Consider the following 24,816-nt stretch of genomic DNA (forward strand, 5'->3'; position numbering starts at 1 on the left):
TGGTTCGTCACCATCCTGGCTCTAAGGCTTGTGTGTCTCCCGACACTACCTTCTAGGGTTTTCCATCCAGCTTTCACCAAGGCCTCCCCTGTTGTGATGAATTCCATGACAAGAATCAATGGCTCTTGGGCTGGGGATATGGCCTAGTGGCAAGAGTGCTTGCCTCGTATACATGATGCCCTGGGTTCAATTCCCCAGCACCACATATACAGAAAATGGCCAGAAGTGGCGCTGTGGCTCAAGTGGCAGAGTGCTAGCCTTGAGCAAAAAGAAGCCAGGAACAGTGCTCAGGCCCTGAGTCCAAGCCCAGGACTGGCCAAAAAAAAAAAAAAGAAGCAATGGCTCTTAACATCTAGCAGGGGATATACCATCAAGACAAGAATTGGGCTGCATGTGCCTTGGGAAACTGCCCAAGAACTCAAAGAAATGGCGCACAAACCATCAATGGAAAAACTATTTAAAATTGGCCAGATTGGAAAGTGGTTTATTGCTGGAGGGGCTGCTGTGGGTCTTGGCACACTGTTACTATGGCTTGGGAATGTCTAATGAGATTGGAACTATTGAAAAGGCTGTAATCTGGCTTCCATATGTGAAGGATAGAATACATTCTACCTATGTGTACTTGGTATAACTTTGCCTGCTTTGGCAATCACCAGATCTCCTGTTCTCATGAATTTCATGATGAGAGGCTCTTGGGTGACCACTGGTGCAACCCTTGCAGCCATGATTGGAGCTGGAATACTAGTTCAATCCATATCATATCAACAGAACATGGGGGCCCAAAGCACCTTGCTTGGTTGCTACATTCTGGTGTGATGGGTGCAGTGGTGGCTCCTCTGACACCACCTTAAATGGGACCTCTTCTCATAAAATCTGCACAGTACACTGCCGGCACGGTGGGAGGCCTCTCCATTGTGGCCATGAGGACTCCCAGTGAGAATTTTTGACTATGGGTACACCCCTGGGAGTGGGCCTAGGTCTTGTGCTTGTGTCTTCACTGGGGTCCATGTTTCTGCCACCTAACGCTGTGGCTGGCGCCAAGCTGTACTCAGTGGCAATGTATGATGAATTAATTCTTTTCAGCATGTTCCTTCTGTGTGACACTTAGAAAGTAACCAAATGTGCAGAGGTAACCCCAGAGTACGAACAGAACAGATATGACCCAGCCAATTCGATGTTGGGAATCTACATGGATACACTGAATATATTTATGTGCATCACAGCTATGCTAGCTACGGGGGATAAGCCCAGATTTCAGGGATCCCCAAAGACCACCAAGGAGCCGATTCCGGTGCAAGAACATAAGAGTCTTTATTGCAAGCTCGAGCCTGGACTCACAACCTTCACCGACAGCAGATCTGGATTGAGAGCCCCGCCCCTCCATCTAGCAGGGTTTCTATAGGGTTGTCAGGGGTGTTTCATGCATCATAGTACCATACAGCAAATTACATCGCGCTGCAGGGAAATCATAAAACAATTTCAAAAGCTGGCTGGTGCAGCTGGTGGGGGAACAGGTGTGGTAAAGGTGGTTGGCTGGCTCATGGGGGCGGTCACTGAAGTGCGATGGTCCGGGCCCTCATGACATCTGTGCCATCCTGCAGGGCTGTCTAGCCATTATCTTGCTGCCTGAAGAAGCAGCTGGACCTTGAGGCCTTCCCTGTCACCTGCTGATTGGCTGAAGCTGGGGGGTTTACCGCAAAAAGGGGGTTAGAGATATGCTTCCTGGAGTCTAGGTCCTTGGCATTTTCTTAGAATAGCTGCTAGGGATTAAGATTGTTAATAGTTGGCTGTGGCTGAGAGGGACTGATTTCAACTCCTAGGTGTGAGGAAGTAAAACAGTTTTATTCAAGATCAATGATTTAGGCAAGGCCGTGGGTATGTTTTAAATAATGACTCCAAGTATCCTAGCTCCACTGACTTCTGGACCTAAATTATTTTGATTGTATTGATATTTTGTCTAGGCTTTACACTGAAAGTAACAGGAAGCAATGAAGTGGCAGCTCCTGACTCCCCCCAGCACATCAGCTGTTTTATTGTTTTGTTTTGTTTTTTTTGCCAGTCCTGGGGCTTGGACTCAGGGCCTGAGCACTGTCCTTGGCTTCTTTTTGCTCAAGGCTAGCACTCTGCCACTTGAACCACAGCACCACTTCTGTCTTTTTCTGCTTATGTGGTACTGAGGAATCAAACCCAGGGCTTCATGCATGCTAGGCAAACACTCTACCCCTAAGGCATATTCCCAGCTCCACATCTTGCTATAGGAGCAGATATCCATGGCATAGTTTGGACGCACAGCTTTCATGGAAGTTTAGAAGATAAGAACCTGTCAAGGGGCTGGGAATGTGGCCTAGTGGTAGGGTGCTTGCCTAGCATACATGAAGCCCTGAGTTCGATTCCTCAGCACCATGTAAACAGAAAAAGCCAGAAGTGGTGCTGTGGCTCAAGTGGTAGAGTGCTAGCCTTGAGAAGAAGAAAAAAATCCAGGGACAGTGCTCAGACCCTGAGTTCAAGCCCCAGGACTGGGGGAGGAAAGAAAGAAACTGTTAACATATTTGAAATGTTCCAATCATGTTACCCCTTCAAGTCTGCTTTTTGTTCTAGAGAATAAATTCAGCAAATGTGAAAACTAAGATTTGTGTTATAAGAACTTAAGAGTTTTTAGTTCATTAGATTAAGTAAGAGTTAGCCTACATATTTTGGTAGATGCAAAATATTGTGTTGTTATAAGTGACCCCAAGGATTTGGTACAGAGAGCAAAGAAAGGCAATCATAAGACTTAGCAATATGTGATTATGATGAGGCCCAATTAACAAAAATTTTTGGACTATTTGAAAATAAACAGCTGTTGTTTTTTTCTTTAGCCTATAAAAGAAAAGCCCAGGATTACTTCTCCTGCTCTTTCCGTTAGTATTCTTTTTCCAATGTTGATGATATGTTGTTAAAGACAGTCCAGAATGTGAATCATATGGAGACCTTGGTAAAATTATGTATATGTTTTGAAGAAGTTTTACATTGAAATGTCTAAAACAAAGTATATTATTCTCAAGATAAAAAACTTAAAATTACAAAAGAAGAATGAAAGAGAAAGAGAGAGAGAAAATGTCAGCTTGATGCTGGTGGCTCACACCTGACTCAGGGGGCTGAGATCTGAGGATTGAAGTTCAAAGTCTGCCTGGACAGACAAAACCATGAGCCAAGTAAAAGTGTGGCTCAAGTGGTAGAGCACTAGACTTTATTTTAAAAGTTAATGGATTAATGCAATACCCATCAATATCCCAGCTTCATTCTTTAATGAAATAGAAGAAGCAATCCAAAAATTCATATGGAACAATAAAATACCCAGAAGAGCAAAAACAGTCCTTAGCAGGAAAAACAGTGCTGGAGGAATATCAATAGCAAACTTCAAACTCTATTACAAAGCCATTGTCATTAAAATCCCTAGGTAGAGGCACAAGAACAGGCCTAAGGACCAATGGAATAGGACTGAAGACCTAGAAATGAGCCCACAGACCTATGGCTACCTAATCTCTGATAAGGAAGCCCCTCCCCCCCAAAAAAATAGGATGGAAGAAAGACAGCCTCTTCAACAAATGGTGCTGGAAGAATTGGCTAAACACATGTAGAAAACTAATGTTCAATCCTTATATATCACCCAACACCAATAAATCCTTATATATCACCCAGCACCAAATAGATCAAAGACCTCAAGGTAAAAGCAGATACCATGAAAATAACAGGAAGGAATAGGAGAAACACTAGGGTTCCTTGGTACAGGCCGAAACTTTATTAATAAAGACCCAGAGCCAAGTGCTGGTGACTCAAGCCCATAATCCTAGCTACTCAGGAGGCTGAGATCTGAGGATGTGGTTCAAAGCCAGTGGGGGCAGGAAATAGAAAAGTCCAAGAGACTCATCTCCAATTAACCACTAGAAAAGCGGAAGTGGCACTGTGGCTCAAGTGATAGAGTGCTAGCCTTGAGCTAAAGAGCTCAGAGACAGCACCCAGGCCCAGAGTTCAAACTCCACAACCAACAAAAGAAAAAGAAAAGAAAAGAAAAAAAGACCCAGAAGCACAACAAACCAAAGAAAGATCGGATAAATGGAATTGCATTAAACTTCAGAGATTCTGTATGGCAAAGGACATAACTAGCAAGATAAATAGAAAGCCCTCAGACTGGGAAAAGATCTTCACTAGCTATACAACAAATATACTTACAGCTCAAGAAATTAAATTCCCCAAAAACAAATCACCAAAGAAACAACCACCCCATTAACAAGTGGGCTAGAGACTTAAGGAGAGACTTCTCTGAAAAAGAAATAAGAATTGCTGATAGATACATGAAATGCTCAATATCTCTGGCCATAAAAGAAATGCAAATCAAAACAATATTGAGACTCCACCTCACCCCAGTTAGAATGGCCATTATCAAGAAATCTAATAACAACAGATGCTCACAGGAATGTGACCAAAGGGGAATGCTATTACACTGTTGGTGGGAGTACAAATTTGTCCAACCACTCTGGAAAGCAGTGTGGAGGTTCCTTAAAACATTAAACATAGAGCTCCCCTATGACCCAGAAACCCCCCTCCTGGGCATTTATCCAAACAAACAAAGCCATACTAAAGCTACCAGCACAACCATGTTCACTGCAGCATTGCTTACCATAGCTAAGATATGGGACCAACCCAGATGCCCCTCAGTAGATGAATGGATCAAGAAGATGTGGAATATATACACAATGGAGTTCTATGCTTTCCATCAATAAGGAAATTGAAAGATCTGGGAAAAGACTATATTAAGCAAAGTAAGTAAGCAGACCCAAAGAAAAGTAGATTTCATGGTTGCCCTCATTTGTAAGAACTAGAATATGTCTATAATATTCTTAACAGGGTTCTCAATAATACAATTGCTTTCTGCATAGGACCATATACAATGAAGCTTATCAACATGAACTCCAAGAAATGGAAACAAGAGGCTCTTATTGTGTCCTGTATGTAGTTTTTTTTTCTTTCCTCTTAGTTTTCTGTACCTTGTGTCTTCTATATAAGTTGATTGGATCTGTGGAAGGGAAGGGTAATCACAGAAACAGGAGGACAAAGGATGATGCAACATTGATACTCATTTGACACTATGTTGTATATGCGCCTTACAACTTGAGGAGGGGGAGTAGGGAGGGGTAAGCAGGAGAAAATGAGGGATGGGTAATAGTGTTTAAAAACAAATGAACTCATTACTTACATAAATTGTAACCCCCCCCCACACTCATCGCCTTTCCAATAAAGATAAAATAAAAAGTTAATGGAAGGAGCTCAGAATATGGCCTAGTGGTAAAGTGTTCGCCTCCTATACACGAAACCCTGGGTTTGATTCCTCAGCACAACATATATAGAAAAAGCTGGGCTGGGAATATGGCCTAGTGGCAAGAGCGCCTGCCTTATATACATGAAGCCCTGGGTTCAATTCCCCAGCACCACATATATTGAAAACGGCCAGAAGTGGCGCTGTGGCTCAAGTGGCAGAGTGCTAGCCTTGAGCAAAAAGAAACCAGGGACAGGGCTCAGACCCTGAGTCTAAGCCCCAGGACTGGCCAAAAAAAGAAGCTGGAAGTGGCAATGTGGCTCAAGTGGTAGAGTGCTAGCCTTGAGCAAAAAGAAGCCAGGGACAGTGCTCAGGCTCTGAGTTCAAGCCCCAGGACTGGAAAAAAACCCAAAACAAAAAAGTTAATGAAAAGTGCCAAGATGTGTACACACACACACACACACACACACACACACACACACACACACCACAAATAGAGCCCAGCCACTTACAAACTGTAGGGTTTTATAGGGGAGGGCAAATGGATTACCAGAAGGACCTAAACAAGAGGGCTGACTGCCCAGGTGATGGATAAAGGGAAGGGGAGAAGGGTTCTGCTCCAGGGACAAGGTTGCTAAGGAGTGTCTAAGGATGTAGCTTGTGGTTGATTGGGGCACAGGATGATACTTGTGTTAGGGTAGGTGTTAGTATGACTAAGTGACAGCCTAAGGGGCCGATGAGGTGAAGATTTTGTGTGTGTCTGCTTTGAGCTGATGCCAAGCAAAATCCTGGGCAGAGGCCTCAAGATAAAGGCACTGTGGCTAAGCAAATCTAATGTGCTTCATACCAGGGGATGCAAAGAAGACAATGGAGGACAGCAGGAAAAGAAGAAGCTACAATATAGTCAATCTCCTGTCTGGGTTTTTTTTTTTTTTTTTTTTTTGGCCGGTCCTGGGCCTTGGACTCAGGGCCTGAGCACTGCCCCTGGCTTCTTCCCGCTCAAGGCTAGCACTCTGCCGCTTGAGCCACAGCGCCGTTTCTGGCCGTTTTCTGTATATGTGATGCTGGGGAATCGAACCTAGGGCCTCGTGTATCCGAGGCAGGCACTCTTGCCACTAGGCTATATCCCTGGCCCCTCCTGTCTGGGTTTTAAACAATGTGTGTATAATATGTCATATATAGTTATATTTATATATGACATAAGATGAATATATATATTAAGCAATGTTATATACATATATATGAAATCATACAGGAAAAGGATGAAATAAGACCATTGTGTGATGGAGTCAGGTGATTATTTTTCTCTGTTTTACAAATTTCCTTTAATGATACTGTAATTGCTTTTCAGTTTTGGAGGGTTTTTGTTCTTTCTTTTTCAATAACATGACCGCTCCAAACCTGGTACTAGTGAACCATACTACTTAGAAGGCTGAGATCTGAGGATCACAGTTTGAAGCCAGCCTGTACAGGAAAGTATGGTAAGACTATTTCCAAAAAGCTACAAGTGGAGCTGTGGCTCACGTGATAGAGCACTAATTTCTAGCAGCAAAAGCTAAGAGACAATTCCCAGGCCCTGAGTTCAAGCCCCCAGCTTTCTCTCTCTCTCTCTCTCTCTCTCTCTCTCTCTCTCTCTCTCTCTCTCGCTCTCGCTCTCGCTCTCGCACACACATACTCACACACACATTCTCCCTCCAAGTACTGTCATGCAGCCCAACCACTCCTCCACAGTCCTCTTTTGCAATGTATAAATAGTCACAACCCTGCCCAAGATTGTAGCCTTATTCCCGCTTTACCCCTTAAAGTAAAAGTGCTCATTGTTGCTGGCCAAGAAAGCACCTTGAAGGCAAAAGCGTCTGTGATTACTCTGAAAATTCTTCTTAAACTTCCATATTAGCAATATGTCAAATGGGCAAGGCTCAAAACCTTATAAACGTGCCTGTTTGTGAAAGAATGTCCTGTGTCCAAGGGCTAGGTACTGGAAAATACCACCCACTCGGTTGGCATGGCTCACCAGGGCAGCTTTGTGACTTCACTGTGATCTTCCTCTATCTACACCCTGGCTCCAGCTCCTTGGCCACAGACATGCAATTACTAAAGATTATTATTGCTCGGTAATAACTGTAATTATGACAGTGACTGCCCAAAGGGGGGTGGGGGGAGAGAAGAAATCTAATTGTTCTATGAATCTGTTTGTATCAGGAACATACACACACACACACACACACACACACACACACACACACACACACACACACACACACACAGAGTCTGTCCTGGCATTAGCTGGGAACACACAAGCCTAAAACAGATCGTCAAGCTGGAGACTTGACAGCAGGGGTTCGGGAACCGAGACGCGAAGTCCTCCCGCATTCCTAGAGAGAACCAGGAAGCGCAGCACGGGTCCCGGAAGACGAGGCGCTGACGTGCTTCCGGCCTTTGTGACTCATTGTGTCTGTATCGAGGCGTCCGAAGGGCCTAGGTCCGTGTGTGGTGCCCGGTGCCCGGCCTGAGTCCCCGCACTCAGCTCCCCATTCTCGCCCAGCGCCCCCTGGCCGCTCTCGGGGCACACGGTGAGATTTGGGGCCGGCCTCTGGGGAGGACGGGCGGGCCGCAGGGGTGTGTGCGTGAGGGCGGGCCCCGCGGCTGAGGCCCAGGGGACCCCTGCGGGCGACCCCGGCTCCCCCGCAGGCCCGGCCCGCCGCCGGGAGCATGATCGCCCTGGAAGACGCCCCGGACCCGGACCCGGACCCGGACCCGGCGGGGAGGAACGGGGGTTTCCGGGGCCGGGGGTGCTCCGAGCCCCGGGGAGAAGTCGGGGTGCGGGTCCCTTCCGGACCCCAAGCCCGCGATGTCGTCATCGGGTCCCAGACAGGCCTGTGATGTCGTCATCGTCGCTTGACGTTTCTGAGAACGGGGTCGCGAGCAGACTGACCCCTATCTTGAATTTTTTTTTTTTTCCGGCTGTCCCTTTGTCGCCATTTGCTTTGGTCCTGGCGAGGTTTGGGGTCTTTTTCTTTCTTTCCTTAATTTCTTGTTTCTTTCTAGCTTGCTTTCTTTCTTGTGTTTTGGTTGTAAATGGGCTTTTTTTCCCTCCTCCCCCCCTTTCTGGGTCCTTGAGGACCTTGAGATGGAAAATACGTCTTGATTTGGGGGTGCGTACATTTTTCCTCCCTCTCCTCACTGAGTGGTGATTTAAAGTATTTGAAGCCTAGTCATGGGTGGGTCGAGATCCACCATAGAGATTATAGAAGCCCACTTTCTTTCAGTTTTGTGGAAGGTTTTGAAAGCCATTTCTCTCTCTCTCTCTCTCTCTCTCTCTCTCTCTCTCTCTCTCTCTCTCTCTCTCTCTCTCTCTCTGTCTCTCTGTCTCTCTCTCTCATAAAATATCTTTTAAATGGGCTGTCTGGCAGAGTACATGGATTTTCTGTACACTGTGCTTGGAATGGGTGAGGAATAAAGGGAATTTGTGAAGCTTGCCCTGGACCAATAGGAGACTGCTTAGTAACCTTGAGTAAGACTGTCAGTTTCATGATATATAAAAATCAACTATTTTCTTTAACATCCCTCCCAACTTTGAAATGCTTGGATATGGTCAATGCAATTGGGAGGGAGAAAAAAAATCTACAATTTGGCTTCACACTCTCCCTTCCGTCCATTCCCTTTCCTGCTATGCTTTCAGTACACAAAAAGACACTTGTCATTACAGAAAGTGGCTGTTCCATGGCCCAGGACCAAAGAAAGCATTTATTGTACCCGCCAGTGTTAAGCGGATTGGTGGTGTTCAATAAATACTTGTTGAATTGTGGAGAATTCATTTAAACCACATCATCAAAGCCCTGTTAACTGTGTACATGCCCAAATGTGGAGAAATAGCTTTATTACATAGGGAACCATAATGAAGATTTGCTGTGGGATGTTTCTCCATTCTGAATTACAAGGCAGGATTCTTGTTTATTATTTCAAGTAATTTTCACCCACCTTACATAGAAACTGGGAAAGTTTTCTCTCCTTAGGAGGGCTAAGTAGCTAAGGTTACCATTTGCTCATTCTCTGCTTGATCCAAGCATTTAAAACTTGGTGTGTGTGTTTGTGTGTCTGTGTGTCAGTCCTGGGGCTTGAACTCAGGGCCTGGGTGCTATCCCTGAGCTTTTTTGCTCTACCACTTGAGCCACAGCTCCATTTCCAGCTTTTCCTGGTGCTTAATTGGAGATGATTGTCTCATGGACTTTCCTGTCTGGGCTGTCTTTGAACCTTGATCCTCAGATCTCAACCTCATGAGTAGCTAGGATTACAGGCATTAGCTACCAGCACCTGGCTACAATTTTTAGGATGTTTTATGTTGCATCTAATTACAAGGCGATTAATATGCTGAAACTTTTCATTCTGTGGTAATATCAATATTCTTTGGATAGCTAGCTGTGTGTATATGTATTTGTTTCTGAGGATAGAACTCAGAGCCTTCCTTGTCTTTACTAGATGGACTCCACTACTTGAACCACACCTCCAGTACTTTTTGCTGTAGGATGTTTGTTTTTGTGAGCCAGTGCTCGGGCTTCAACTCTGGGCCTCTCCTCCATAGCTATTCACTCAAGGCTGGTGTACTACACCTCCAGCTTTTTGCTGGTTAAATTGAGTTAAGTTTCCTGGATTTTTCGGTGGAGGCTTGCTTCCAACCTTGATCTTCAGATCTCATCCTCTGAGTAGCTTAGCTTAGCTAGGTGTGAGCTACCAGCACCCAGCCCTTTTGCATTAATTATTTTTAGTAGAGCCTCAAACTTTTGCCCCAGCTGTCCTGCACTGCTAATGTTTCACAGACTTTCTTGGCCCTGGCTGCGTTTGAACCATGATCCTCAGATCTCAGCCTCCTGAGTAGCTGGAATTACAGGCATGAGCCACCAGCGCCTGGCCTGGATGTATTTTAAGGGTAGCTTTTGTTGTTGTTGATTTTTAAATATTTTAAAACACATCTCTGCTAGCGGCCCATGCCTGTTATCCTAGCTACTCCCGAGGCTGAATTCTGAGGATAGAGGTTCAAAACCAGCCTGAGCAGGAAAGTCTGTAAGATGTAAGACTCTTATGTTTAATTAAACACCAGAATACTTGAAGTGGGGCATTGGCTCAATGGTATAACATCAGCCTTGAATGAAAAAGGTCAGGACAGTGCCTAGGCCCTGAATTCAAGCTCCAGGACTGGCATAAAAGAAAAGGAGAAAACATCTATGTTAATAAGTAGAGTGTAGGGCTGGGAAGATGGCCTCTAGTGGTAGAGTGCTTGCCTCACATATATGAAGCCCCCGCGGGGTTTGATTCCTCAGCACCACATTTATAGAAAAAGCCAGAAGTGATGCTGTCGCTCAAGAGGTAGAAGTACTATCCTTGAGCAAAAAAGAAGCCAGGGACAGTGCTCAGGCCCTGAATCCAACCCCCAGGTCTGGCAAAAAAAAAAAAAAGGGTATTGGGACAATTAATTTAAACTTCAAAACTATGCATTGTTTGAGAAAAACAGCCTTTGAAGTAAACTAAGCTAGTAACCCCAAGTCTTTTTTTTTTGGTGGGGGGAAGGGGGGAGTCAATAAACAGTTTCTTTATCTTTGATTGCTGATCTAACATAGATGGTATGTCAGAATAATGTTTTCATCTTGGAAGGATTCCTGAGGTAGTTTTTACTCCTCCCCTTCTTTCACCCACTTTTAACTAATGAGGACAAAGAATGCCAGAGAAATAAGTGAGAGTGACTACTTGTAGGGGACTAGAGTGCAGTTACTCTAGCTGTGCTGCTTTTACTGTCCCAGCATTTCTCCCATTGCTAATCCTTTAAGCAGCCTCAACATTGGAAGGTACAGTTAAATTTATTCTCCAGAGCCTACTAGACACCAGACACTTTATTTTTTGCCAGTCCTGGGGCTTGAACTCAGGACCTGGGCACTGTCCCTGAGCTGTTTTGCTGAAGGCTAGTGGTCTACCACTTGAGCCACAGCTCTACTACTGGCTTTTTTGGTGGTTAATTGAAGATAAGCATCTCAACAAACTTCTGCCCAGTCTGGTTTGGAATTGCAGCCTCAGATCTCAGCCTCTTGGGTAGCTAGGATGACCAGTGTGAGCCACCAGTTCCTGGTTGCCAGACATTTTTAAATGCTTTGTATATGCTAAATTAATTCTCATTACAACTTCATGGGACAAACACTTGTTTTTACTCCCATTACACAGATGAGGAAAATGATGCATATAGAGATTCATTTGCCCAAAGTCATCAACTAATAAGTGGTCGAAACTTCCAAGTAGCCTGTAGAACAAATTTAAGGGCTAGAGTGAATGCAAAATGAATGGACAAAATAACATTGCAAATGCAACCAAGGATTTTTTTTCAGGTAATGCTTTCCAGTAATATTGCTAAGTTGTCTACTAAGTAGGAAGAAATGTGTACATGGGTCACCTGAGCACCTAGCCCAGACTAGCAAGTACAAGGCCCTGAGTTCAAACCCGTTAATCACCAAAAGAACCAAGAATTAGAAAGACATATTATTTTGTGGGAAATAGTGTAGCTGAAAAGCACGAAAAAAAGATCACACAGCCAACCCCTGGAGAATCAGAGAAGTATGGTAGTCGAGAGACCAGTGCATGATCAGATCAGCTTGGGAGCCAGGATAAAATGCAGCCCTTCTGCTGCTTATGGGTTCTTTGCCCCAGAGTAGGAGCAGAGAGATACTGAGGGAGGAAGTGACCTGGTCCAGTTGGGGTAGAAAGGTTTGCAGATGCTTTGTCCCTTTGGTCTTCCTTCCTCCCTAGAGCTTTCCTTTGTCATTCAACAAAAGTAGATTCCCAGCTGCCATACTCTTCTGTTTGGTTATGCTGTTTGAAGCTCCCACCTAGTTTTTGCTAGACTGGCTACATTCACGTCTCCTGCTTTGTCCTGTTCCATAGTTAAAGCAGTGAATGGTAGATGAGTGGTTATTTTTTGTAGTTGCCTACATTGGCCTTCATTTCAAAATCTGTAAACCTAGAAGCCCTCTGCCACCTCACATGTATAATGTTTAAAGAAGTTGCATAGAGAATTCATAGTTAATTTCAAATCCCAGCCCTACCATTTACTTGCTTTGTGACCTTGAATGAGTTACTTAATGTTAGTAAACCTCAGTTCTATCATTATCAAGTGAGGTGATAGCTCTTTTTGCTTAAGGCTAGCATTCTACCACTTGCGCTACAACGCTGCTTCCAGCTTTTTCTGTGATTAATTGGAGATAAGAGTCTCACTGACTCAGCTGGCATCAAACTGATCCTCAGATCTCAGCCTCCTGAATAGCTAGGATTACAGGTGTGAGCCACTGGTGCCAGCTTGAGGTGTTGCATATATTGCACAGTGTACACACATTCGCTGGACACTCAGCATTCAGTTAACCGGCTCTTAAGTGGTATGTTTTTGAGCAGCAAGTGCTGGTGGGCAAGTGGCATTTTGACTAGAGGAATGAATAGGATTTGAAAAGGCAGAGGGCTGGGGAGAAGATCTCAGTATGTGAGACCCTTGTACCTGAGGCCAGGTGGGAGCATTAGGGCTCATTGAATGGGGATGGGGGCAGAATACAACCTAAGAGGAAATGAAAACAGAGTAGACTGGCTGTGAGGGCTGTGGAGTTCTAAGAAGGGTAATCCAAAGTTGCAGATGAAATGTGGGAAAGTAGGGAGATCATAAAGGTGGTGAACCCACTGGGCACTGGTGGCTCACACCTATAATCCTAGCTTCTAAGGAATTGAGATCTGAGGGTTATGGTTCAAAGCCAGCACAGGCAGGAAAGTCTGAGACTCATCTCTGGAAGTAGCACTGTGGCTCAAAGTGGTAGAGAGCCAGCCTTGAGCAAAAAAGCTCAGGGGTAGTACCCAGGCCCTGAGTTCAAGCCCCATGACTGACAGAAGAAAATGGGGTGAACCAGAGAGGAAGTTGGACATAAGAAACTGAACTGGACACCAGTGGCTCCTGTCTGTCATCCTAGCTACTCAGGAGGCTAAGATCTGAGGATCGCAGTTAAAAGCCAGCCCAGGGAAGTAAAGTCTCTAACACTACAGTCTTGAGCAAAATAGCTCAGGGACAGTGCCCAGACTGAGTTAAAGCCCCAGGACCAGCATAAAAAATAATAGTAATAAATTTTAAAAGTTGAACTTGAGAAACTGGATGAGACACTACATGTGGACAAAGAATTCTCCCTGGCACTTAAGATTGTATAAGAAAAGAGGAATCAAAGGTGAAGTATTGAGTGGAAAATAGTTAAGGTACTAGTAAAATGTCTATTTATTTGTTTTTGTGTTGGTACTGGGGTTTGAACTCAGCGTCATGCTGCTTGGCTTTTTCACTCAAGGCTGGTGCTCCACCACTTGAGCCACATCTCTACTTCTAGGTTTTTGCTGGTTAGTGGGAGATAAGAGTCTCATGAACTTTTCTGTCTTGGCTAGCTTGGAACCATGACCCTCAAGTTTCAGCCTTTTCTGCAGGCTTGAGCCACCAAGCACCTAGCCTAGTAAAATACCTCCAATATCTACTCAATGCCTGTAATAGCGCTCCTTATCACTGTAGCAGTAAAAAGGAGTGTGGGCAAGGGCAGCTCTCTTTAATCAGGAGAGATTTATGCATCTGGAAAAGTAAATACAAATTTGCTGGCTACAGTTGGTATGGTTGAAGGTTATTCATAGAAAAGTAGTTGAGGGGGCTAGGGATATGGCCTAATGGCAAGAGTGCTTGCCTCGTATACATGAGGCCCTGGGTTCAATTCCCCAGCACCACATATACAGAAAATGGCCAGAAGTGGCGCTGTGGCTCAAGTGGCAAAGTGCTAGCCTTGAGCAAGAAGAACCCAGGGACAGTGCTCAGGCCCTGAGTCCAAGCCCCAGGACTGGCAAAAAAGAAAAAAGAAAAGAAAAGTAGTTGAGGACCAAATTGTAGCCCATGCTTCCGGGAGGAGGATAACATGAATGAGTGGAACTCTGGAGGGTCACCACTAAGAAAAGTGATAACAGTAAACCAGAAGAGTGTGTTGTGAAGGTGGAGACCTTTGAACTTCAGAATTTGTAAGTAACAGGAACTCACTGGCACTAATTAAGGGGCAGAAAACAACCAGAAGCATACTTTAGCAATCCTACACAGACTTGGTATGTTGTGTGTATTCAAACAGGCAAAAATCAGGCCTGAACTGAAGCCACAGAATTCAAATCTGGACATGAACATTGTGCTACTTTAAATATATTGTTTGATTAAATATACATGATTTCCACTAGAACTGTTCTGTTTTTAGTGGCTACTTAACTATAAGCATTTTATTACTTAAAATTCTGTTTGAACTGTGAGTGTTGACTGGTGATAGAATGGCTCAAGGCCCTTGGCAGGCTCCCAGCACAGCAGAAACATAAATACAGCCCTTGTCTTAAGTAACTGTGATGTAGCAGTTGAAGGATCTGTTTCAAAAACTTCAATTTGTTGCTGAATTTTGAGGCTGAAGAGATGAAAAAAGATACTTCCAGAGATCTATGGCTTCTGCTGCTTGGATCACATTGTTGGTTCTGCTAAATAACTCATGATCTCCATGCTAATTTTTTAATTTATTTATTTTGTCGATCATGGGCCTGGGCACTGTCTCTGAACTCTTTGGCTCAAGGCAAGTGCTCCACTACTTTGAACCACAGCGCCACTTCTGGTTTTCTGGTAGTTGATTGGAGATGAGAGAGTCTCACTGACTTTCCTGCCCTGGCTGGCTTTCAACCCAGATCCCAGCTAGGATTACAGGTGTGAGCCACCAGTTGCTAAATTTTTATTGTTGAAATTCTGGAAGAACATTTTCATTTTCCATGACCTTTTTTTTTGGCCAGTCCTGGGGCCTGGACTCAGGGCCTGAGCACTGTCCCTGGCATTTTTTTTTATTTTTTGCTCAAGGCTAGCACTCTGCCACTTGAGCCACAGCACCACTTCTGGCCGTTTTCTGTACATGTGATGCTGGGAATTGAACCCAGGGCATCATGTATACGAGGCAAGCACTCTTGCCACTAGGCCATATCCCCAGCCCCATTTTCCATGGCCTTAAATCACCAATTCTTACAAGCTAATCAGAGTATAAATTTTATGTTTTTAGCAAACAGGCTTAAGTTCTACTAAACTTCATCACTTGGAAATTTTTTTAATGGGTTTGGAAATTAATTTCAAGTTTTGTTTTTTCTTGTTTTGCTTTGTTTTTTTACTGCTGCTCCTGGGGTTTGAACTTGGAGTGTGGGTGCTGCCCCTGAGCTTTTTTTGCTCAAAGCTGGTGCTCTGCCTCTTGAGCTACTCTAGTGTTGGCTTTCTGGTAGTTAACTGGAGTTAAGAGTATGACAGACTTCCCTTCCCAGGATGGATCTCAACCTCCTGAGTAGCTAGGATCACAGCCATGGGCCACGGGCCCCAGGCCTTCCCAGTACTTCCAGATGCATGGCCATGGGTGAAGCATTAGCAGCATGAGTCAGTCTTTACAAAGGTCCTCGTGGTTTCTCTCCACAACACAGGAAGAGTGCAGAAACGGAGTACGCAAAGGCCAGCCGTGCTCTCTTCGGATCACTTGTCCCCGTTGCCTGAACCTGAGCGATGACCGCCGAGTCGAGGGAGGCCTCTGGTCTGTCCCCGCAGGCTGCACAGGAGAAGGATGGGATTGTCATCGTGAAGGTGGAAGAGGACGACGAGGAGGAGCACGCGTGGGGGCAGGAGGGCCTGCCAGATGCACCTCCTCCCGACCCAGAGGTGTTCCGACAGCGTTTCCGGCGCTTCTGTTACCAGAACACTTTTGGCCCCAGAGAGGCGCTCAGTCGACTGAAGGAACTTTGCCATCAGTGGCTGCGACCGGAAATAAACACCAAGGAGCAGATCCTGGAGCTGCTGGTGTTGGAGCAGTTCCTTTCCATCCTGCCCAAGGAGCTCCAGGTGTGGCTGCAGGAGTACCGGCCTGACAGTGGAGAGGAGGCAGTAACCCTCCTGGAAGATTTGGAGCTTGATCTGTCTGGGCAGCAGGTAGGATGCGGCCAGGCTGCTTCATGAGAAGGGTGCCCCATTTGGAGCAAGGAGACCGTCACTAATTTAGAGCTAGTATTAGGTCACTTTGGGCTGGGTGTTCTGTCATGAAGTGTTCATGGGTGAGGGAGTGGCTCAGTGATAGACCCTGTGCTTGGTATTTACAAGGCCCCACATTAAACCCCTACACTCTTCCAAAAACATGCTATCTGGCTTCTCCTTGCTGGCCTATGGGCAGTCTTTCCTTTAATATTTTAATTCCTAATTAAAAAGTTATTTACCAGGCTGGGAGTGTGGCTTAGTGGTAGAGTGCTTGCCTTGCATGCATGAAGCCCTGGGTTCAATTCCTCAGTACCACATACACAGAAAAGGCTGGAAGTGGCACTGTGATTCAAGTGGCAGAGCACTAGCCTTGAGCAAAAGAAGCTCAGGAATAGTGTGCAGGCCCTGAATTTTGCCAGGCCTGGCCAAAAAAAAAAAAAAAAAAAAGTGCCAGGCCAGAAGAGGGTGAGTCTGAAGTTAGCCCAGTCTATATAGCAAGACTGTTTCAAAAACAGGAGTTCTTGCTAAAAAGCTGTGGGTTCAAACTGTAACACACCTCCCTTCCACCTGTCCCCCCATCAAAAACAAAACAAAACACATAAAACTAGTGATTTACCCATCAACCTTTGATTGTCCTCAGGTCCCAGGTCAAGTTCATGGGCCTGAGATGCTTGCCCGGGGGATGGTGCCTCTGGATCCTGTTCAGGAGTCCTCAAGTTTTGACCTTCACCCTGAGGCCACCCAGCCTCATTTCAGGCATTCATTTCGGAAACCTCGCCTCCTGCAGTCCCGAGGTAAGAAGCAGAGATACCTGGGGAAAAGAAATCAACAGCAAGGTTGGGAGTGCCTGTGAAAAAGAGTGCTGCTCATTCTTGTTGTGCTGCATAATTGTCATTACCAAATACTAGGAAAACAGCACTCCCAGAGCAGCCTTGACTCAGTCATGACTCAGGAAGGCTGTCAGTGCTCTGTGCACAAGATGAGCTCATTGGACCATTGGATGCCCTGCATTATCTGTTACCTGGCCAGCTAGCTCACAGTCTCCTGATAGGAGAAGGTGGGAATAGATTGATGAGTTTATTTGGTTTTGGTTTTGGTTTTGATTTTGATTTTGATTTTGGTTGGTTTTAAGACAATGTCACTGTGTAACTTGCGGTTGGCCCCAAACTTGGAATGATCTTGCCTCAGCCTCTTGAGTGCTGGTATTACAGGGGTGTAACACCATGTCCAATTTCCAGCCCTAAATATTAGAACACTTAAGTATGTCTTAAATCATCTTTAAAAGGTTGTATGAGTCTCTTTAAGGATCCATTTTATTTAAATAATATAAATATGTTGTATAACATTACTCTTTTTCTAGGCTATTCTTTAAAATTTCAAACAGTGGGAATAAAATTTTAAAAATATTTTGGTTGAAGGAAATAACAATTCAGGTAATATAAATAAATGTCTGTTTTACTTGAGGTTTTTTTCCCGTTGGTGAGCAATATATAGTTACGTTTATCCAAGTTTAAAGTCAAACTAGGTGCACAGAATATCAGTACAAACAAGGACTGAAAGAAAATGAGAAAGAGAGCCAGGCACCAGTGGCTGACACCTGTAATCTTAGCTACTCAGGAGGCTGAGATCTGAGGATCATGGTTCAAAGCCAGCCCAGGCAGTAAAGTCCATGAGAAGTCTTATCTCCAGTTAATCACCAAAAAGCTATAAGTTGGACTATGGCCTAAGTTGTAAGGTGCTATCCTTTATTTAAAAAAAAAAATGTCAAGGAGTTGTTCATAGCCTGATTTTTCATCAGTGTGTGTGTCTGTGAAGATGGTGAAGCTTTCTGCAAGGCCTTCCAGGGCAAGTGGGAAACCTCACAAAGGGTGACATTAGAAAGGAAATTAGAGAATGTATTCATGCATCAGCTTGCCAGAGAAACCATTTAGAGACCCTGTACAGAGAGAGTGGTTGTTTATTGTTCGTGAGTGAATTGAGACATACATTGATTTTCACATTTCTCACTTTTTTTTTGGGGGGGGGGAGTGGTGGCAGGGGCAGTACTGAGGTTTGAGCTCAGGGCTTCATGCTTGTAAGGCAGAGGTTCTACCACTTGAGCCTCATCTCCAGCACTGCTTTCTGCTGGTTATCTTGAACATAAAGTCTAGCAGCTAGCATTTTCTGTTTGAACTGGCTTTGAACCACTGTCTTTTAGATCTCAGCTTCCTGAGTAGTTAGGATTACAAGTGTGAGCCACTAGTACCTAATTTTAATTTCCTCTTTATCCTCTTCATCTGCCAGTGTTTTCTAACTCTCAGAAAGTTCTTGGATCTTTCTGTACAGTTGGCTTTACCTTTCTTATTATTGATCAATTGGAAGTAGTCACAAGGCTTAGTAATTCAGTTTCAAATTCATTTCTCTAACACCTTTGCTACCCATAACCATCCTCTGTCTACCAAATAGCATTTTTGTATCTAGTACTTGACTAAGAGAGAGAGGCGGCTTAAGTTAATTACAGTTTAATTTTTTTATGGTTTTCTTAATATGGCATGTCGCTGATATGATCATCTGATGCACTATAGAAATCTTTCATTATATGTCAAGCCATGCCTTCAAACATCTCTACAGATCACCATTTTACATCTTACTGTGACCAAGAAGAAAAGTAAAGGGAAATAGCAAGAACTTCCTAGAGATCAGACAGCTCCTCCTCCTCAGTCTTTCTAAGCTGTACCCCATTTTCCATAGTGAGGGCACACGTGGGATTCTGTTCACCTGTGCTATTCCATGGGCTGGAGTAAACATGAGCCAGGCTTGAAGCACAGCTGATTGTTCCTGTTCTGTAGCTGAGAATAGGTGGATCCTGGCTCCCAGACCTGACACTGCCATCCAAACTAGATAACAGGGGACAAACTATTTGCTGTTTGGGGACCTCTCTTTTGTCATTTTTAGAGAGCTGAAGTTTTTGCCTCCCGTGTCTTGTGTGGGGAGCAGAAAGTGTTTCTCTTTTCCATATTAAGCTAAAATCTCCTTGCTAGAACTTAAAAGCAAAAGGTTGGACAAGGTAGATTGATTTTGTATCCATACTGAGGCTTGAACTCAGGGCCTGGGTGCTATGCTATCCCTTAGCTTTTTCACTCAAGGCTCTTATCAGTTGAGCCACCGCTCCACTTTTGTTTTTTGTTTTTCTAGTTGATTGGAGATACAGTTTTCACAGATTTCTCTATCCAGGCTGGCTTCAAATTTTAATCCTCCCACCTCAGCCTCCCATGTAGTTAAATTAATAGCTATAAGCTACGAATGCCCAGCAGACCAGGCAGTTTTAAGGCTTGTTTCATTGTGTGGATCCTATGAGTCCCTCTTAAAAGTAGAGGTCTTGGGGCTGGGAATATGGCCAAGTGGCAAGAGTGCTTGCTTCATACACATGAAGCCCTGGGTTCAATTCCTCAGCCCCACATATATAGAAAGGACCAGAAGTGGCGCTGTGGCTCAAGTGGCAGATTGCCAGCCTTGAGCAAAAAGAAGCCAGGGACAGTGCTCAGGCCCTGAGTTTAAGCTCCAGGACTGGCAAAAAACAAACAAAAAAAAAAAACAGAAGAGGTCTTGGGAAAGACGGAGTCCTGCTTCTCCTTGCTCTCCAGAGCTCTCTCCTGGATAAACATCCAGCAGCCCAGCTCACTTGCTGGTGCAGGACTAGGCGTGGCCCAGGCCCTCCTGTGCAGGAGGCTCAGGGCAGAGCTGATTGACTTACCAGCTCCTTTCTCCTCCCTCAGCTCTCCCTGCCACCCACGTTCCTGCCCCTCACCCCCAGGGGAATCCTAGAGACCAGGCGATGGCATCTGCACTATTGACAGCAGATTCCCAGGTGAGCCGTGGGCCCCTCTTCCTCCTGAGTCCCCGAGGCTCCCTCTTCTTGGAGCACCCCCTGTGGTCTCCATCAGCCCCACCCACCCCCTCTGATGGCATCCTTCCACCACAAACCCCCTCAGCCACCAGGCTCTGGTTCTTGCCCAGTGTCCTATAGCCCATTGTCAGTTTGGGCAATGGGTCATCCCTGAGCTTGGGGAGAACTGAGTGTGGGGATCTCCTGTGTTTTCAGGCAATGGTGAAGATCGAGGACATGGCCGTGTCCCTCATCCTGGAGGAATGGGGCTGTCAGAAGCTGGCTCGAAGGACTCTCAGTAGGGACAGCAGGCAGGAGAGCTGTGGGAAGGTGTTTTCCCAGGGTAAGACAACGCAGGGTTCTCATCTGCTGAGAGAGCTTTGCCTCTGCTAATTGTGCGATCTCTGATGGACGCAGTAGTATTGGTGAGGGTTTAACAACTACCCCAACCCCCTTTGTTTGGAACAGAGAGAAGAACTTCAGAATCATGGTACCAGGCCTCCCAGATTCTTTTTGAAATCAGAAAACACTCTATGCTCTGAGTCTTGCTCAGCTCCCCTCCTCTGGGAACCTTGGTACCCATGTCAGGAGAGCTTCTTTCCTGTTGAAGATGGCAGGGTGACCTGATCTTCAACCGGCCTGCTGTTCCTGAACCTGTTAGGCATCTTTCCCTGGGGGTGTCTTTTCTTCTGTTTTGAGTGAGCGCGGCTCACAGCTCTGTGAGATTCCATAGACTTGTACTTGCACCTTGCTTCAGATCAGTTCCCAGTTTCCAAACTTCATGATGATCGTCCATGGAGCACTCGGGGTCCTGAGAGAAGTGAGAATGAAGAAGCTCAGGAGGATGGCATGGGGGCCCCGTGGGGTGGGGGGTGGGGGAACATATGGAACTAAAGGAACTCAGATTTTGTTCGGAACCCTAGGTGTAAATGGGTCTCTAATTTCTTAAGTACTCAACTCTTTGTACTAGGTGGAAATTAAGGCAAAGAACCCATCAGTGTTTATAAGTTATTACTAACTCTAATAACTTAAAAGGGAATAAAATAGAGAGAAAACTCCTAGAGCTGGCCAAATAGGGAAGGGCCATGAGTTGGAATTAGAGAAGCAGCCCAGGTGCCCCTCCTTGGAGCTGTTGAGCCTTCGTGGCAATGTCATCACGAAACTTGGCTTCAACATTCCTCAGCAACTAAATTCGGGGCATTCAGGGGCCTGGCAGGATCATGCACAAACCTCTTGCGAGGTCTCTTGGGGCCAGGTAGCTTTGTTTTTGTTTTTCCTAGATTAGTGGAACATAATGGAAACCATTTTTTTGCCTTCAAATTACAGCCCAGGTGGTGGTGCATCATACATAGCAGTATTCAGTACACTGACACCTAAAATGAGGGCTCAGCGCTACGTTTGGGAAATCATGTTTTCTTTTCTTTCCATGGATCACTTCTGGAATTGTTTTCACATCCTTTTCTGTCTGTTATTCTCCACTGTCAGGGAGTGGAGGCTCTAGTTATGTCCCTAGTGAATGCCTTTAGTTTTTATCACCAACTCTTTGATCCTGTGTCTGTCATTCAAGTCTAGGTCTCTGCAACTCTTCCTTCCTTCCATGTTTGCAGTGTCCTGTCACTTCCCGGTTCAGAGCACCTCATTCTGCCCTCCCATTCTGCCCGTTGACTCTCACCTCATAAGTCAAATATTAAAAGAACGGGAGGAGTGAAGGACTGATTTGTTTGGGTTTTTTTCTTCTTAAACTGTACTACTTGCTTTCTGCCAGTATCATTACCATTTTCTAGCAAAGACCTGCCTTTTGTTGGGGCAAGTGTTTTTAAGCTTACAAACGTTTGCTGCATATGAAATAAGACCCTGACTATAAAGTCCTTCCAATTAGTTATCCATTGGCCATATAATAGGTTTGTGATACTAAACATCCCTTCATTTTGTTCCTCTGTGTGTGTGTGTGTGTGTGTGTGTGTCCTAGGGCTTGAACTCAGGGCCTGGGTTCTGTCCCTGAGCTTTTTTACCACAGCTCCACTTTCAGCTTCTTTGGCAATTAGAGATAAGAGTATCATGGGGGGGAAAAATAGTATCATGAGCTTTCGTACCTGGGCTGGCTTTGAACTGTGATCCTCAGATCTCAGACTTGTGAGTAGCTATGCTGATATGAGCCACTAGCACTAGCCACTAGTATGAGCCACTAGCACCCAGCAGTCCTTAACTGGTTTTCTGCTCCTTCCCCACCATGCCTAATTATTCAGATCCTTCCCATATACCTTCTGTTGTTATTTCTCTTTCCTACCACTCTGTTGACCAGCCTTCTCCTTTTATAATCCATCCCAAGTCCGCTTATCATTGGCCCCTTGTTTTGTTTTGTTTTTTTCTTTGATGAATACTATGAAATCATTTTGCAGCCACATATAAGCTTTTTGGAAAATAATGTCACTTGGTTAACAACATAGACAAAGGCAGTCTTTTTTCTTTTTTCTTTTTTTTTTTTTTTTTTTTTTGTAGGTCATGGGGCTTGAACTCAGGGCCTGGGCACTGTCCCTGAGCTTTTCTGCTCAGGACTTTAAGCCACTGCTCCACTTCTAGTTTTCTGGTGGCTCGTTGGAGATAAGAGTCTCAGAGTTCCGGGCTGGGATGTAGCTCACTGGGTTCAATCCCCAGTACTAAAAGAAAAGACAAAAAAAAAAAAGTCTCAGAGCCTAGCAGGTTTTGAACAGTGATCCTCAGATATGAGTTTCTTAGGCAAAGATTTTATTGTTTTATGATTTATTGTTCTCAGGTTGTGAAAACAGGATCAACAGTGAGGAGTCAACTTCCAAGTCTGAAGTCACAGAAAACCCCATGACTCAGGGGGAGACAGCAGGAAGACTCCGGAAAGAGTTTGGAGACAAACGTGAACATCAGGCCAGAGTAGTCGAAAGACTGCAGAGAAACCCTGAGGACAAAACAGGAAATGAAAAGAGAGAGACTGGGCCCGCTACAGCCAAGGAGAAGAAGGCCAGCACAGGAGAGAGGGGTCCCCGGGAGAAGGGCAAAGCACTGGGAAGAAGTTTCAGCTTGAGTTCCAACTTTCAGGCTCCCGAAGATGTGCAATCTGGGGCAAAGGCCCACAGGTGTGACGAGTGTGGGAAATGCTTCACCCGAAGCTCCAGCCTCATCCGCCACAAAATCATCCACACAGGAGAAAAGCCCTACGAGTGTGGGGAGTGCGGGAAAGCCTTCAGTCTCAACTCGAACCTCGTCCTGCACCAGCGCATCCACACAGGAGAGAAGCCCCACGAGTGTCACGAGTGTGGCAAGGCCTTCAGTCACAGCTCCAACCTCATCCTGCACCAGCGCATCCACTCCGGGGAGAAGCCGTACGAGTGCAACGAGTGCGGGAAAGCCTTCAGTCAGAGCTCGGACCTCACAAAGCACCAGCGCATCCACACGGGTGAGAAGCCCTACGAGTGCAGTGAATGTGGCAAAGCTTTCAACCGAAACTCCTACCTGATCTTGCATCGGCGAATTCATACCCGAGAAAAGCCCTACAAGTGTACCAAGTGTGGCAAGGCCTTCACCCGCAGCTCCACCCTCACCCTGCACCACAGGATCCATGCACGAGAGCGTGCCTCCGAGTACAGCCCCGCCTCCCTGGACGCATTTGGGGCTTTCCTCAAAAGTTGTGTGTAAGGCGGGAATCTGTCATCAAGCCGTTTGCCCCCTCTCGTGTCTAAAGCTATGTCAGAGGTGTGTGCCCATGGAGAAGACAAAACGCAGAACTCAGCCTGGTTTTTGTTACTATTGTTTTTTCAAAGTCTCACAGAAGGATCCTTTGAGTGAGATCAGCAGTGTTCTACCTTTGCATGGTCTGTAGGCAGCAGCTACACACCCCAGCAGGGAAAAAAGCTGGTCATAAAGATACTCCAGTGTGGCCACAGGGCTATTTCCACACAAGATAAAAGCACACACAGTAAAATGTCAAGCTTCCCAGCACCAAGGATACTTTTGAAGGCCCTTGGCAGCAACCACAGCATATAATTGACAGATCGGAATCGACTCTGACACTTACTAGGTCTTACTTGTTCAAAGCAAAACAAAAGCTACATTGGGCCATGCTGCTCAGGCTAGTTACATTGTCTGATCATTGGTAGCCTGCCAAAGCTGTAGAAATCTAGGACTGTGTCGACGAAAAGCTGTAGAAATCTAGGACTGTGTCGACGAGTATCAAACCAAAGATTTCTGTCTCTTCCAGGAAGAGAGGGATGGGCGCCAATCTACAGTTGGAGAGGACTGCCATGATGTAGCTGGTTCTGTCCATTGAGACCTCAGTGCTGCTGAAACAGCAGCGGTGACTCAGCATGCTTCCTCAAGTCCAGAATGCACTTCTCCACAAGTGAGCACTTGATTGTACACTGGCTCTTAATCCTTCATCAGAAGTTTTTATCATTCCCCCTCACCCCATCCCCAAAAAATGCTTTGGTTGTCAAGGAAACAGCCCAGCACTGGACTTAGTGCCAAATACAAGGCACTCCTTATGACTGGCTCCCAGCAGGACTTGCGCACTTAGGACAAAGCCCTGTGGTTCATGAGTACCTGAAATACAGGTCTGATCCAGCTGTT

The 24,816-nt window shown here is 45.4% G+C and overlaps 1 protein-coding gene and 1 pseudogene across 2 annotated transcripts; both read left to right on the forward strand.

The window, feature by feature from the left end:
- LOC125350602 lies at nucleotides 1-8,179 on the forward strand (annotated as a pseudogene).
- On the forward strand, nucleotides 7,736-24,387 carry Zkscan1 (zinc finger with KRAB and SCAN domains 1). 2 transcript variants are annotated; one of them, XM_048367791.1, is made up of 6 exons: nucleotides 7,736-7,869; nucleotides 15,815-16,313; nucleotides 16,996-17,149; nucleotides 20,111-20,202; nucleotides 20,437-20,563; nucleotides 22,994-24,387. In XM_048367791.1, exons 2-6 carry the CDS (start codon nucleotides 15,894-15,896, stop codon nucleotides 23,884-23,886), a joined length of 1,686 nt encoding a protein of 561 aa, XP_048223748.1. In that variant the 5' UTR covers nucleotides 7,736-7,869; nucleotides 15,815-15,893; the 3' UTR covers nucleotides 23,887-24,387. The 2 variants fall into 2 exon arrangements, with proteins under 2 accessions (XP_048223748.1, XP_048223754.1); XM_048367797.1 differs by lacking the exons at nucleotides 20,111-20,202; nucleotides 20,437-20,563.
- Nucleotides 24,388-24,816: the final 429 nt, after the last annotated feature.

Source organism: Perognathus longimembris, chromosome 1, assembly GCF_023159225.1.
Source record: "Perognathus longimembris pacificus isolate PPM17 chromosome 1, ASM2315922v1, whole genome shotgun sequence".
In the NCBI taxonomy this organism is placed as follows: Eukaryota; Metazoa; Chordata; class Mammalia; order Rodentia; family Heteromyidae; genus Perognathus; species Perognathus longimembris.